General features: G+C 46.9%; 1 protein-coding gene across 3 annotated transcripts in view; it reads left to right on the top strand.

The window, feature by feature from the left end:
* Window positions 1–16,338, top strand: part of SESTD1 (SEC14 and spectrin domain containing 1) — a 355,047-nt gene that overhangs the window by 71,071 nt on the left and 267,638 nt on the right. For all 3 annotated transcript variants that reach the window (XM_069225441.1, XM_069225439.1, XM_069225440.1), the window contains one exon: window positions 12,373–12,470. In XM_069225441.1, coding sequence (XP_069081542.1) covers window positions 12,373–12,470 — 98 coding nt within the window. The remainder of the gene's footprint in view (window positions 1–12,372; window positions 12,471–16,338) is intronic.

Below are 16,338 nucleotides of genomic sequence, written 5' to 3'. Positions count from 1 at the left end.
GATTACCTCCTGAGTCTGTTAGAAATGCAGACAATAAATACTTGACACAAGTAAACAGTAAAGTGCATATCTTAAAGACTTTCCTCAGTCATAATCAATACTGTCCCCAGAGCAAGTCGTGCATGAGTATTACCTTTAATTGAGTCCCCTAAACAAGTCATGCTAGTGTTCTACCCTACAAGATCAGCCTCATGGGAGGATACAACTTGTACAGTAGGTAAGACAGACATTTGTCTCCTGTCCCTGCAATAAGCTTTGCGGGAAAATCATCCTTGCTTTGCCCTGATGACCTGTCTCAGTCACACCTCCTACAAGTTGCTAGATAGTTCTATGCTAGAAGGAACACTGCTACTAGTGTTTGAAAGATGTCAGTGAGACTTAATAAAATCTCCTTTTGACATAGAACTACCCAGTGTTAATTCAAATAAACTATTGCACTTTTTTTGCAACGGTTTTTGGAAAATATTAAGTTACAAACACTATTGAAATGCTTATGTGCACAGTACTTGACTTGCTCTGTCAATAATAAGTCTGTATCTTCACAGAATAGGTATTTTTTACAGAAGAGGGAAACCCATATACAAATCAATCTGGTCCCCAGCACAGAGAACGATACAGCCCAAGCTTCACGATATTCCCATCTTATCAATGCAAATAATTAATCCTGTGCTCTGCAACAATGATCACAATGCAGATAAACAATTAAGAATTGGTGTCTATAGACTTTAAATAACCTTATATTAATCATATTACATGAATCTAGTGCCTTTTGACTGCATAACTGCCTAGGCAAAAATTGCATTCTATTTGTAATCCTACACTATTGTGCTTGATTTTGTGTTACTTTAAGAAGACCAGAACTTGATGACTTTACTTTCACATTACCTCCAACAATTCAGAACTTGACTGTTTCCCTGAGCTTTACAGGTTTTTGATTGGGAATAAACATGCTACTGTGTCCTTTTCTGTGGTTTTTTGGGATCTGCTTCATGTGTTTTAGCTATGTTTTTGCATGCATTTTTCTGTGCCGCACACCCATTCCTGGAATACTGAAGTCTGTTCATGGGTAGGTGTAAGGAAATGCCTCCTTGGCATGGTTGCCCCCTGACTTTTTGCCTTTGCTGATGCTATGTTTACAATTGAAAGTGTGCTGAGGCCTGCTAACCAGGCCCCAGCACCAGTGTTCTTTCCCTAACCTGTACTTTTGTATCCACAATTGGCAGACCCTGGCATCCAGATAAGTCCCTTGTAACTGGTACTTCTAGTACCAAGGGCCCTGATGCCAAGGAAGGTCTCTAAGGGCTGCAGCATGTCTTATGCCACCCTGGAGACCTCTCACTCAGCACAGACACACTGCTTGCCAGCTTGTGTGTGCTAGTGAGAACAAAATGAGTAAGTCGACATGGCACTCCCCTCAGGGTGCCATGCCAGCCTCTCACTGCCTATACAAGTATAGGTCAGTCACCCCTCTAGCAGGCCTTACAGCCCTAAGGCAGGGTGCACTATACCATAGGTGAGGGTACCAGTGCATGAGCATGGTACCCCTACAGTGTCTAAACAAAACCTTAGACATTGTAAGTGCAGGGTAGCCATAAGAGTATATGGTCTGGGAGTTTGTCAAACACGAACTCCACAGCACCATAATGGCTACACTGAAAACTGGGAAGTTTGGTATCAAACTTCTCAGCACAATAAATGCACACTGATGCCAGTGTACATTTTATTGTAAAATACACCCCAGAGGGCACCTTAGAGGTGCCCCCTGAAACTTAACTGACTGTCTGTGTAGGCTGACTAGTTCCAGCAGCCTGCCACACTAGAGACATGTTGCTGGCCCCATGGGGAGAGTGCCTTTGTCACTCTGAGGCCAGTAACAAAGCCTGCACTGGGTGGAGATGCTAACACCTCCCCCAGGCAGGAGCTGTAACACCTGGCGGTGAGCCTCAAAGGCTCACCCCTTTGTCACAGCCCAGCAGGGCACTCCAGCTTAGTGGAGTTGCCCGCCCCCTCCGGCCACGGCCCCCACTTTTGGCGGCAAGGCTGGAGGGAACAAAGAAAGCAACAAGGAGGAGTCACTGACCAGTCAGGACAGCCCCTAAGGTGTCCTGAGCTGAGGTGACTCTAACTTTTAGAAATCCTCCATCTTGCAGATGGAGGATTCCCCCAATAGGGTTAGGATTGTGACCCCCTCCCCTTGGGAGGAGGCACAAAGAGGGTGTACCCACCCTCAGGGCTAGTAGCCATTGGCTACTAACCCCCCAGACCTAAACACGCCCTTAAATTTAGTATTTAAGGGCTACCCTGAACCCTAGAAAATCAGATTCCTGCAACAACAAGAAGAAGGACTGCCTAGCTGAAAACCCCTGCAGAGGAAGACCAGAAGACAACTACTGCCTTGGCTCCAGAAACTCACCGGCCTGTCTCCTGCCTTCCAAAGAACTCTGCTCCAGCGACGCCTTCCAAAGGGACCAGTGACCTCTGAATCCTCTGAGGACTGCCCTGCTTCGAAAAAGACAAGAAACTCCCGAGGACAGCGGACCTGCTCCAAAAAGACTGCAACTTTGTTTCAAGGAGCAGCTTTAAAGAACCCTGCAATCTCCCCGCAAGAAGCGTGAGACTTGCAACACTGCACCCGGCGACCCCGACTCGGCTGGTGGAGAACCAACACCTCAGGGAGGACCCCCGGACTACTCTACGACTGTGAGTACCAAAACCTGTCCCCCCTGAGCCCCCACAGCGCCGCCTGCAGAGGGAATCCCGAGGCTTCCCCTGACCGCGACTCTCTGAAACCTAAGTCCCGACGCCTGGAAAAGACCCTGCACCCGCAGCCCCCAGGACCTGAAGGACCGGACTTTCACTGCAGAAGTGACCCCCAGGAGTCCCTCTCCCTTGCCCAAGTGGAGGTTTCCCCGAGGAAGCCCCCCCTTGCCTGCCTGCAGCGCTGAAGAGATCCCTTGATCTCTCATTGACTTCCATTACAAACCTGACTCTTGTTCTAGCACTGCACCCGGCCGCCCCCGCGCCGCTGAGGGTGAAATTTCTGTGTGGGCTTGTGTCCCCCCCGGTGCCCTACAAAACCCCCCTGGTCTGCCCTCCGAAGACGCGGGTACTTACCTGCAAGCAGACCGGAACCGGGGCACCCCCTTCCCTCCATTGAAGCCTATGCGTTTTGGGCACCACTTTGAACTCTGCACCTGACCGGCCCTGAGCTGCTGGTGTGGTAATTTTGGGGTTGCTCTGAACCCCCAACGGTGGGCTACCTTGGACCAAGAACTGAACCCTGTAAGTGTCTTACTTACCTGGTAAAACTAACAAAAACTTACCTCCCCCAGGAACTGTGAAAATTGCACTGTGTCCACTTTTAAAATAGCTATTTGTGAATAACTTGAAAAGTATACATGCAATTGAAATGATTCAAAGTTCCTAATGTACTTACCTGCAATACCTTTCAAACAAGATATTACATGTTAAATTTGAACCTGTGGTTCTTAAAATAAACTAAGAAAAGATATTTTTCTATAACAAAACCTATTGGCTGGATTTGTCTCTGAGTGTGTGTACCTCATTTATTGTCTATGTGTATGTACAACAAATGCTTAACACTACTCCTTGGATAAGCCTACTGCTCGACCACACTACCACAAAATAGAGCATTAGTATTATCTATTTTTACCACTATTTTACCTCTAAGGGGAACCCTTGGACTCTGTGCATGCTATTCCTTACTTTGAAATAGCACATACAGAGCCAACTTCCTACATTGGTGGATCAGCGGTGGGGTACAAGACTTTGCATTTGCTGGACTACTCAGCCAATACCTGATCACACGACAAATTCCAAAATTGTCATTAGAAATTGATTTTTGCAATTTGAAAAGTTTTCTAAATTCTTAAAAGACCTGCTAGGGCCTTGTGTTAGATCCTGTTTAGCATTTCTTTTAGAGTTTAAAAGTTTGTAAAAGTTTGAATTAGATTCTAGAACCAGTTTTAGATTCTTAAAAAGTATTCCAACTTTTAGAAGCAAAATGTCTAGCACAGATGTGACTGTGGTGGAACTCGACACCACACCTTACCTCCATCTACAGATGAGAGAGCTAAGGTCACTCTGTAAACTAAAGAAAATAGCAATGGGCCCCAAACCTACCAAAATACAGCTCCAGGAGCTTTTGGCAGAGTTTGAAAAGGCCAACCCCTCTGAGGGTGGCAACTCAGAGGATGAAGATAGTGACTTGGAGGGAAATTCCCCCCCTCCAGTCCTACTTAGGGAGAGCAGGGCTTCTCAAGCCCTGACTCCACAAATAATAGTCAGAGATGCTGGTTCCCTCACCGGAGGGACCAACAACTCTGAAATCACTGAGGAAAACTCCAGTGAAGAGGACATCCAGTTAGCCAGGATGGCCAAAAGATTGGCTTTGGAAAGACAGATCCTAGCCATAGAGAGGGAAAGACAAGAGATGGGCCTAGGACCCATCAATGGTGGCAGCAACATAAATAGGGTCAGAGATTCTCCTGACATGTTGAAAATCCCTAAAGGGATTGTAACTAAATATGAAGATGGTGATGACATCACCAAATGGTTCACAGCTTTCGAGAGGGCTTGTGTAACCAGAAAAGTGAACAGATCTCACTGGGGTGCTCTCCTTTGGGAAATGTTCACAGGAAAGTGTAGGGATAGACTCCTCACACTCTCTGGAAAAGATGCAGAATCTTATGACCTCATGAAGGGTACCCTGATTGAGGGCTTTGGATTCTCCACTGAGGAGTATAGGATTAGATTCAGGGGGGCTCAAAAATCCTCGAGCCAGACCTGGGTTGACTTTGTAGACTACTCAGTAAAAACACTAGATGGTTGGATTCAAGGCAGTGGTGTAAGTAATTATGATGGGCTGTACAATTTATTTGTGAAAGAACACCTGTTAAGTAATTGTTTCAATGATAAACTGCATCAGCATCTGGTAGACCTAGGACCAATTTCTCCCCAAGAATTGGGAAAGAAGGCGGACCATTGGGTCAAGACTAGGGTGTCCAAAACTTCCACAGGGGGTGACCAAAAGAAAGGGGTCACAAAACCTCCCCAGGGGAAAGGTGGTGAGACAGCCAAAAATAAAAATAGTAAAGAGTCTTCTACAGGCCCCCAAAAACCTGCACAGGAGGGTGGGCCCAGAGCCTCTTCACAAAACAATCCTGGGTACAAGGGTAAAAACTTTGATCCCAAAAAGGCCTGGTGTCGAAACTGTAGTCAGTCTGGACACCAAACTGGAGACAAGGCCTGTCCCAAGAAAAGTTCCACTCCAAACTCCAATCCAGGTAACACTGGAATGGCTAGTCTCCAAGTGGGATCAACAGTGTGCCCAGAGCAAATCAGGGTCCACACTGAAGCTACTCTAGTCTCTGAGGGTGGGGTGGATTTAGCCACACTAGCTGCCTGGCCTCCTAACATGCAAAAATACAGGCAGCAGCTCTTTATTAATGGGACAAGTGTAGAGGGCCTGAGGGATACAGGTGCCAGTGTCACCATGGTGACAGAGAAACTGGTTTCCCCTGGCCAATACCTGACTGGAAAAACCTATACAGTCACCAACGCTGACAATCAAACTAAAGCACATCCCATGGCAATGGTAACTTTAGAATGGGGAGGGGTCAATGGCCTGAAACAGGTGGTGGTCTCCTCAAACATCCCAGTAGACTGTCTGCTTGGAAATGACCTGGAGTCCTCAGCATGGGCTGAGGTAGAACTAAAAACCCATGCAGCCATGCTGGGTATCCCTGAACTGGTGTGTGTAAAAACAAGAGCACAATGCAAGGCACAGGGTGAAAAAGTAGAGCTGGAGTCTGGAAGAAAGGCCCAGCCTACCAAGAGAAAAGGAAAGTCAGTTGGGAAACCAACTGCAACACAGTCAGAGAAAGAGAACCTCTCTTCTCAGGAAGAAGTTCTGCCCTCTGAGGGAACTGAGCCTTTGGAGCTTGAGCCTTATCAGGTTGAGCTCTTAGGCCCAGGGGGACCCTCAAGGGAGGAGCTGTGTAAGGGACAAGAAACCTGTCCCTCTCTTGAAGGCCTTAGGCAGCAAGCTGCTGAAGAGTCCAAGGGCAAGAAAAATGGAACACATAGGGTCTATTGGGAAGATGGACTCCTGTACACTGAGGCCAGAGACCCCAAACCTGGTGCCACTAGGAGAGTGGTAGTGCCTCAGTCGTTCAGAGAGTTTATTCTGACCTTAGCCCATGATATTCCCCTTGCTGGGCATTTGGGACAAACCAAGACGTGGGAGAGGTTAGTCAACCACTTCTACTGGCCCAATATGTCCCAGAAGGTTAAGGAGTTTTGCCTCTCCTGCCCCACCTGTCAATCCAGTGGTAAGACAGGTGGGCACCCAAAGGCCCCCCTCATTCCACTTCCAGTGGTGGGGGTCCCCTTTGAAAGAGTGGGTGTGGACATAGTTGGTCCACTGGAACCCCCCCACAGCCTCAGGAAATATGTACATCCTAGTAGTAGTGGATCATGCTACTAGGTATCCTGAAGCTATTCCCCTTAGGTCGACTACTGCCCCTGCAGTAGCCAAGGCCCTCATTGGTATCTTTACCAGAGTGGGTTTCCCTAAGGAGGTGGTGTCTGACAGAGGTACCAACTTCATGTCAGCATACCTAAAACACATGTGGAATGAGTGTGGAGTGACTTACAAATTCACTACACCATACCATCCACAAACTAATGGCTTAGTTGAGAGATTCAACAAGACATTAAAAGGCATGATCATGGGGCTCCCAGAAAAACTCAAAAGGAGATGGGATGTCCTCTTGCCATGTCTGCTTTTTGCTTACAGAGAGGTGCCACAGAAGGGAGTAGGATTCTCACCCTTTGAACTTCTGTTTGGTCACCCTGTAAGGGGACCACTTGCTCTTGTTAAAGAAGGCTGGGAGAGACCTCTTCATGAGCCTAAACAGGACATAGTGGACTATGTACTTGGCCTTCGCTCTAGAATGGCAGAGTACATGGAAAAGGCAACCAAAAACCTTGAGGCCAGCCAACAGCTCCAGAAGTTTTGGTATGACCAAAAGGCTGCAATGGTTGAGTTCCAACCAGGGCAGAAAGTCTGGGTTCTGGAGCCTGTGGCTCCCAGGGCACTCCAGGACAAATGGAGTGGCCCTTACCCAGTACTTGAAAGGAAGAGTCAGGTCACCTACCTGGTGGACCTGGGCACGAGCAGGAGCCCCAAGAGGGTGATCCATGTGAACCGCCTTAAGCTCTTCCATGACAGGGCTGATGTAAATCTGTTGATGGTAACAGATGAGGATCAGGAGGCAGAGAGTGAACCTCTCCCTGATCTTCTGTCATCAGACCCAAAAGATGGCTCAGTAGATGGAGTGATCTACTCAGACACCCTCTCTGGCCAACAGCAAGCTGATTGTAGGAGAGTCCTACAACAGTTTCCTGAACTCTTCTCCTTAACCTCTGGTCAGACACACCTGTGTACCCATGATGTGGACACAGGAGACAGCATGCCTGTCAAAAACAAAATCTTTAGACAGTCTGACCATGTTAAGGAAAGCATCAAGGTGGAAGTCCACAAGATGCTGGAATTGGGAGTAATTGAGCGCTCTGACAGCCCCTGGGCTAGCCCAGTGGTCTTAGTCCCCAAACCTCACACCAAAGATGGAAAGAAAGAGATGAGGTTTTGTGTGGACTACAGAGGGCTCAACTCTGTCACCAAGACAGATGCTCATCCAATTCCTAGAGCTGATGAGCTCATAGACAAATTAGGTGCTGCCAAATTCTTAAGTACCTTTGACTTGACAGCAGGGTACTGGCAAATAAAAATGGCACCTGGAGCAAAAGAGAAAACAGCATTCTCCACACCTGAGGGGCATTATCAGTTTACTGTTATGCCCTTTGGTTTAAAGAATGCCCCTGCCACCTTCCAAAGGTTGGTGAATCAAGTCCTTGCTGGTTTGGAGTCCTTTAGCACAGCTTATCTTGATGATATTGCTGTCTTTAGCTCCACCTGGCAGGATCACCTGGTCCACCTGAAGAAGGGTTTGAAGGCTCTGCAATCTGCAGGCCTCTCTATCAAGGCATCCAAATGCCAGATAGGGCAGGGAACTGTGGTTTACTTGGGCCACCTTGTAGGTGGAGGCCAAGTTCAGCCACTCCAACCCAAGATCCAGACTATTCTGGACTGGGTAGCTCCAAAAACCCAGACTCAAGTCAGGGCATTCCTTGGCTTGACTGGGTATTACAGGAGGTTTGTGAAGGGATATGGATCCATTGTGACAGCCCTCACTGAACTCACCTCCAAGAAAATGCCCAAGAAAGTGAACTGGACTGTGGAATGCCAACAGGCCTTTGACACCCTGAAACAAGCAATGTGCTCAGCACCAGTTCTAAAAGCTCCAGATTATTCTAAGCAGTTCATTGTGCAGACAGATGCCTCTGAACATGGGATAGGGGCAGTTTTGTCCCAAACAAATGATGATGGCCTTGACCAGCCTGTTGCTTTCATTAGCAGGAGGTTACTCCCCAGGGAGCAGCGTTGGAGTGCCATTGAGGGGGAGGCCTTTGCTGTGGTTTGGTCCCTGAAGAAGCTGAGACCATACCTCTTTGGGACTCACTTCCTAGTTCAAACTGACCACAGACCTCTCAAATGGCTGATGCAAATGAAAGGTGAAAATCCTAAACTGTTGAGGTGGTCTATCTCCCTACAGGGAATGGACTTTATAGTGGAACACAGACCTGGGACTGCCCATGCCAATGCAGATGGCCTTTCCAGGTTCTTCCACTTAGAAAATGAAGACTCTCTTGGGAAATGTTAGTCTCATCCTCTTTCGTTTGGGGGGGGGTTGTGTAAGGAAATGCCTCCTTGGCATGGTTGCCCCCTGACTTTTTGCCTTTGCTGATGCTATGTTTACAATTGAAAGTGTGCTGAGGCCTGCTAACCAGGCCCCAGCACCAGTGTTCTTTCCCTAACCTGTACTTTTGTATCCACAATTGGCAGACCCTGGCATCCAGATAAGTCCCTTGTAACTGGTACTTCTAGTACCAAGGGCCCTGATGCCAAGGAAGGTCTCTAAGGGCTGCAGAATGTCTTATGCCACCCTGGAGACCTCTCACTCAGCACAGACACACTGCTTGCCAGCTTGTGTGTGCTAGTGAGAACAAAATGAGTAAGTCGACATGGCACTCCCCTCAGGGTGCCATGCCAGCCTCTCACTGCCTATACAAGTATAGGTCAGTCACCCCTCTAGCAGGCCTTACAGCCCTAAGGCAGGGTGCACTATACCATAGGTGAGGGTACCAGTGCATGAGCATGGTACCCCTACAGTGTCTAAACAAAACCTTAGACATTGTAAGTGCAGGGTAGCCATAAGAGTATATGGTCTGGGAGTTTGTCAAACACGAACTCCACAGCACCATAATGGCTACACTGAAAACTGGGAAGTTTGGTATCAAACTTCTCAGCACAATAAATGCACACTGATGCCAGTGTACATTTTATTGTAAAATACACCCCAGAGGGCACCTTAGAGGTGCCCCCTGAAACTTAACCGACTGTCTGTGTAGGCTGACTAGTTCCAGCAGCCTGCCACACTAGAGACATGTTGCTGGCCCCATGGGGAGAGTGCCTTTGTCACTCTGAGGCCAGTAACAAAGCCTGCACTGGGTGGAGATGCTAACACCTCCCCCAGGCAGGAGCTGTAACACCTGGCGGTGAGCCTCAAAGGCTCACCCCTTTGTCACAGCCCAGCAGGGCACTCCAGCTTAGTGGAGTTGCCCGCCCCCTCTGGCCACGGCCCCCACTTTTGGCGGCAAGGCTGGAGGGAACAAAGAAAGCAACAAGGAGGAGTCACTGACCAGTCAGGACAGCCCCTAAGGTGTCCTGAGCTGAGGTGACTCTAACTTTTAGAAATCCTCCATCTTGCAGATGGAGGATTCCCCCAATAGGGTTAGGATTGTGACCCCCTCCCCTTGGGAGGAGGCACAAAGAGGGTGTACCCACCCTCAGGGCTAGTAGCCATTGGCTACTAACCCCCCAGACCTAAACACGCCCTTAAATTTAGTATTTAAGGGCTACCCTGAACCCTAGAAAATCAGATTCCTGCAACAACAAGAAGAAGGACTGCCTAGCTGAAAACCCCTGCAGAGGAAGACCAGAAGACAACTACTGCCTTGGCTCCAGAAACTCACCGGCCTGTCTCCTGCCTTCCAAAGAACTCTGCTCCAGCGACGCCTTCCAAAGGGACCAGCGACCTCTGAATCCTCTGAGGACTGCCCTGCTTCGAAAAAGACAAGAAACTCCCGAGGACAGCGGACCTGCTCCAAAAAGACTGCAACTTTGTTTCAAGGAGCAGCTTTAAAGAACCCTGCAATCTCCCCGCAAGAAGCGTGAGACTTGCAACACTGCACCCGGCGACCCCGACTCGGCTGGTGGAGAACCAACACCTCAGGGAGGACCCCCGGACTACTCTACGACTGTGAGTACCAAAACCTGTCCCCCCTGAGCCCCCACAGCGCCGCCTGCAGAGGGAATCCCGAGGCTTCCCCTGACCGCGACTCTCTGAAACCTAAGTCCCGACGCCTGGAAAAGACCCTGCACCCGCAGCCCCCAGGACCTGAAGGACCAGACTTTCACTGCAGAAGTGACCCCCAGGAGTCCCTCTCCCTTGCCCAAGTGGAGGTTTCCCCGAGGAAGCCCCCCCTTGCCTGCCTGCAGCGCTGAAGAGATCCCTTGATCTCTCATTGACTTCCATTACAAACCCGACGCTTGTTCTAACACTGCACCCGGCCGCCCCGCGCCGCTGAGGGTGAAATTTCTGTGTGGGCTTGTGTCCCCCCCGGGTGCCCTACAAAACCCCCCTGGTCTGCCCTCCAAAGACGCGGGTACTTACCTGCAAGCAGACCGGAACCGGGGCACCCCCTTCCCTCCATTGAAGCCTATGCGTTTTGGGCACCACTTTGAACTCTGCACCTGACCGGCCCTGAGCTGCTGGTGTGGTAATTTTGGGGTTGCTCTGAACCCCCAACGGTGGGCTACCTTGGACCAAGAACTGAACCCTGTAAGTGTCTTACTTACCTGGTAAAACTAACAAAAACTTACCTCCCCCAGGAACTGTGAAAATTGCACTGTGTCCACTTTTAAAATAGCTATTTGTGAATAACTTGAAAAGTATACATGCAATTGAAATGATTCAAAGTTCCTAATGTACTTACCTGCAATACCTTTCAAACAAGATATTACATGTTAAATTTGAACCTGTGGTTCTTAAAATAAACTAAGAAAATATATTTTTCTATAACAAAACCTATTGGCTGGATTTGTCTCTGAGTGTGTGTACCTCATTTATTGTCTATGTGTATGTACAACAAATGCTTAACACTACTCCTTGGATAAGCCTACTGCTCGACCACACTACCACAAAATAGAGCATTAGTATTATCTATTTTTACCACTATTTTACCTCTAAGGGGAACCCTTGGACTCTGTGCATGCTATTCCTTACTTTGAAATAGCACATACAGAGCCAACTTCCTACAGTAGGTATGTTACCTAGAATTTGTGGGTGTGATCTCAGACTTGTCCTTAAGATTAGATTTTTGTGAATGGAAAATAACAGGAGATTGAAATACCTTCAGGCCTTGGTCTCTGCTGTAAATTCTCCGACTAGTCTAGGCCTCCTTTCTATTTGGCATAGTGTCAGTACAGCATAAAATAAATGTTTTTGGTGCTGGAAAGTCTTTACATTCTGTTTTTAGATCCCGTTCTACAGTCCACCAAGACAAGCAAGGATCCTTTGGTGAAAGGCTTCCAGGGTACTCTCTTCGAAGGGGATAATTTGCTGGTGGTAAAGCATAGAGAAACTGAGCATAGCAACCAAAAATATTTTTTTAAACATTGTTTAAATGTATGTACGTATTGTTGGAAACAATTTAACAAAATTGTTACACATGTAAGGATAAACTAAAATGTATAATGTGACTTTATACTGTATTTGTACTATGCAACAGTGATGAAGCCATCTTGTTTGGTTTTCAAGTTAAGTAATCTCAACCAATTTCCACAATATGTTCAGACAGCTTCATTAAACAGAAAATGGCAGAGCATTATCAAAATGTTGTTTTATTCAAGGATGCCATGACAGATGTTTTGTACAGCCAAAATGGCTTTCTTTTCCAGTTGAAGGGTTTGTAGAATTTGCTTTGAAACACACGCTCGGAGCTTGTAACACATAAATGTTTATAAAATATATGAATACAAAAGAAAACAGTTTCCAGTTATGGGATTAAAGAAGGGTTAGATAATTCAAATGTGCTTGTTTGAATTGTCCTCACACAGTATGTGTAAATATTAAATTATGTGATTTTTGTGTGTGGTTGTTTTAGGTTTTTGAGAAGTTTACAAAAGAATCAACATCTTTGTTGGACGAACTGTCTGTAATTAACAATGGAGTTGAGCAAGCAAATCAGCAAGAAAAAGAGAGGTATACAATTATTTTGTTGTTGATAGAGAAGACTTTTTTGTTTCTCCACTCATTGTTTTATGGATTTCTGTGGATTCCAGAATTTCCATCGCAGAAATGTAAGGAGAATGCATGATTTCAGGCAAAGTTTGAGGTTTGCAGGGGAAGAAGAACTTGTGGGATTCACTCAAGGCACACCACCCTGGAATTCCCCTGGTTTTCTACTTTTAAAAAATGTCTGTGGTTGGTAGGTTTCCATGGGTTGCCAAGCACGGTCCCAAATTCCACAGCTACCCCTATTGCTGATCTCTCCACGTAGAACTTCTGTGCCTTTTGTGTCAAAGTCTCTTGTCCCATCCACAAAAGGTAGGTGCCATTTTTATCAGGAGACTTGGGGAGGGCTTTCTGATAAGAAATATGTGGCTTTTTGCTGATTTCAGAGGTTTCCTCACATAAATGTGTGTTTTTAGTCAATGTTTGGGGTTTGCAGGGCATTGTGGGTAAGAAAATTGTGTGGGGTGCATGTGAAGCACACCACCCGGGACTACCCCAGATGTGTAGTTTTCAGAACTGTCTGGATCCGGTAGGTTTTTCAAAGTGGCAGCCTACCCAAGCCCAGAATGTGCACCATTTGCATTACAAGTGGGGTGATGTTGGGAGTTAGCTACACTCTCCTGGCCCATATGTAAAAACTATTTCAAAAGACAAAAAAGGGGTCAACCAGGAGCGCTTAAAGGTCCAGTACACGTGCTCCTATGAACCATGTGTATATGGCCACGGTATGCTGTTTCTTCCAGGCCAATATCAGGCCATGCAGAAGAAAGAAGAAGGAAAAAAACGGGAAAAAAACAGGTTGGACCAGTACCCCACCGGTGGGGCAGAAAACTATTCCTTTAGGAAGAAAAATGTAAATTAGCACTTGTATAGCGCACTACCCACCCGTTAGGGTCTCAAGGCGCTGTACTCATACCGCTATGGAACCCCTCCTGGCTTTTCCCTGTGAGGCGCCCACTCCTGAGCAGGGTGAAGCCAGGCATCCAAGCGCTGTTGGGGCCGTTGTGGAGATTAAGCAAGCTATTGCCCAGAGTTGCAGAGTGGGACCCATGAATTAGATTAGGCACCGAGGCGAGAATTATCTGGTCAAGGGGAATTGAGCCCAAGACCTCCCGAAGCGGGACTTGAACCCTGGTCTTGAGCCAGATCTCTGCCTCAGGGTCTGCCGCTCTAACCATTGAGCCACACTTCTCCAACAGCCACACTTCTCCAACAGAGAGAGAAGACGAGCCCTCACATACCCAAATGGGTTTCATGTTTCCATCATAGGGCCTGCTCCTCGTTGAGTCAGCGCTGCAATGCTCGACTGGCACCCACAGGGGGCTGTTTGGCGGAGACCTTTATTCCAAAGCTGTATGTGAAGTGTACAAGTGTGTGTATGGCCTGTAGTGTAGATTGGTGTGTCTAGGTGAAGAGGTGCAGCTACATGAATGTCTAAAATGATTAAGTATCCGACTAAATGTAATCTTATTCACTGGGTCTACTTGTCAAATTAAAAACATGGTGGCTATCAAAAGACACTATGATTAATGATCGATATATGGGAAAACAAGGTCAACATGTTTCTTGCCTCAGTTAACATACCCACAATAGTCATTGCGAAGGACCGGCTGACCTGTATAAATAGGAAAAGAGAAATCCCTGTGGCCACCTACTTATCATTGAAGCAATGGTATGGGTGCAACATGTGTCTCGAATGTGCAGAATGCCTCTACCAAATACAAGTGCCTCTAGCACAATAAAATTATAAACATTACTGAATACATAAGACATGTGAAACACACAGACATAATAACACATGCAGATTTCAGAACGTGGATGAGAACTCACCAATATAGGGTAGCTTTACTGCCTCCTTGTTCAGGGGCAGAGCGGACGCTGACTTAGTGCCCTGCAATAAAAAAAAGTAAAGAAAAAAGTCTGTAATGTGAGGTAAAGTTACCGGACTACCTTAACACCTGTTCTCATGGATTACCCCCTGATTATACTCACAATGCTGTTGCGTGGACTCCACCGATCAACCTACCCCGGCTTTGCCTCTGCAGGAGTGGAGTGGTTGCCGGGGCAGGCGGAATAAGAGTCCAAGCGGATAACCAACCCACAGGTGTGTTCATTCTGCCTTAGAACAACTAGATCACCAAAACATTAGTAATACGTCCGCCATGTTGGGTGATCTAGAGATCCCCGTGGTGGGAAAACAGCATAGCACCATTAACGAGGAATGGTTGCGGACCCCCAACTGAGAGTAACAAATGTTTCAGCACATACATAAATCCCTCAGGGGCCATACAGTTGCCCACACTTTCAACATGTAAGTGACCCAAACGCACACCCCCAAGAGGCAGTCTGGGAGCCATCTTGGAAATGGTGTAATGTGTCTGTTAGAAGGCTCATGGGTTGTTCAATGTATGTTGCACCAGCTCTGTTTAGGGGATCAATAAAGACCCTTTGGAGGAAAACCAGGGTGTTGCAGTCAATGAGGAGTAGTTATGGGCCCCACAGGGAGGTGACGAGTGTTAAGGCTCCCAGGGGCTGCCTTATCATTCAACATGTGCGTGGCCCGTCTCCTCTCAAGAAGTGTATGTCCCATCTTGGAATGTAGTGCTGGGGAATAAATGAAGCGTTAAAAATAGTACAACTTCCCCGGGATGGGCCCACACCGGTTGCGAGCATTGGTGATAATGTTGCCTTGTTGCTCCTAGGGGACGATCGTGTGTGCAGCGTAGGCGTGGCCCAGCTCCTTTCAAGAGGTGTATGCGCCATCTTGGAATGTGGTGCATGGAGATAAAGTAAGCACACACAAATCCCCCACAACGACCAAAACTGCAGCCAGAGAGGTAACTTTGTGTCTGGTGGGGCGGAGTGCCTAAACCAGAAAGATACTGGTGCACACCAGCTCTTCAACAAACCGGGAGCCATCTAATATAGATTTTGTACAAAATATTACAGTCCTTGGGACTGACCACTATGTCATATTAGACATAGAGCACCAGATATAGTGTGACTGTGTGAGGCACAGGAAGTAGTAAATTTGACAATCTTTCACCCTTGCAACGATTGGCGCTGGACAAACTAGCCAAGGATTCCAATATTGTAATCCGTGAATCAGATAAAGGTGGCAGTGTTGTTGTTTTAGACAAGAACCAATATTTGCAAGATGGTGAACAACAGCTTAGAGTGTCAGAATGCTATGCTCTAGCTGGGCAGTCAGACTTAAAATCATCCACTGTGAAGTATCATGAGATGCTAACAGAATGGAGAGAGAGGGGTCTAATTGAGTGGGATGAATATCAATTTCTCAAATGTGACCGCCCTAGGACACCATTTTTGTATCTCTTACCAAAGCTTCACAAGGACAGTCAGGACACCCCAGTCAGACCAATTGTGTCGGCAATGGGTTCATCACTTGAAAATACTTCAAGATACATTGATTATTGTTTACGACCATTTGTGGAAAGCTTACCTTCTTATGTGAAGGATACTACACAGTTTTTAAAACTAATGGATGGTTTGAGTTGGGAAGATGATTTCTTGCTCTTAACTATGGATGTTACAAGTTTATATACTTGCATCCAACATGAGTTAGGCCTTAGGGTGGTTAGACACTTCATGAGAGCCAGATCCATCTCATATCTCAGGCATACAGAAATTATCTGTGATATTATTCAGTATTGTCTCACTAACAACTTTTTTCTCTTTGATAATTAAATATACAAACAGTTACAAGGGACAGCTATGGGTACATGCTTTGCTCCCAGCTATGCGAATTTGTTCATGGGATGGTGGGAGGAGCAGATATCCATTAATATTACTGATTATGAGGATAAGGTTGTGC

The sequence above is a fragment of the Pleurodeles waltl genome, chromosome 3_1, assembly GCF_031143425.1.
Source record: "Pleurodeles waltl isolate 20211129_DDA chromosome 3_1, aPleWal1.hap1.20221129, whole genome shotgun sequence".
In the NCBI taxonomy this organism is placed as follows: Eukaryota; Metazoa; Chordata; class Amphibia; order Caudata; family Salamandridae; genus Pleurodeles; species Pleurodeles waltl.
The sequence above is the reverse complement of the archived record's forward strand: the minus strand, read 5'-3'. Positions and strand labels throughout refer to the sequence as shown.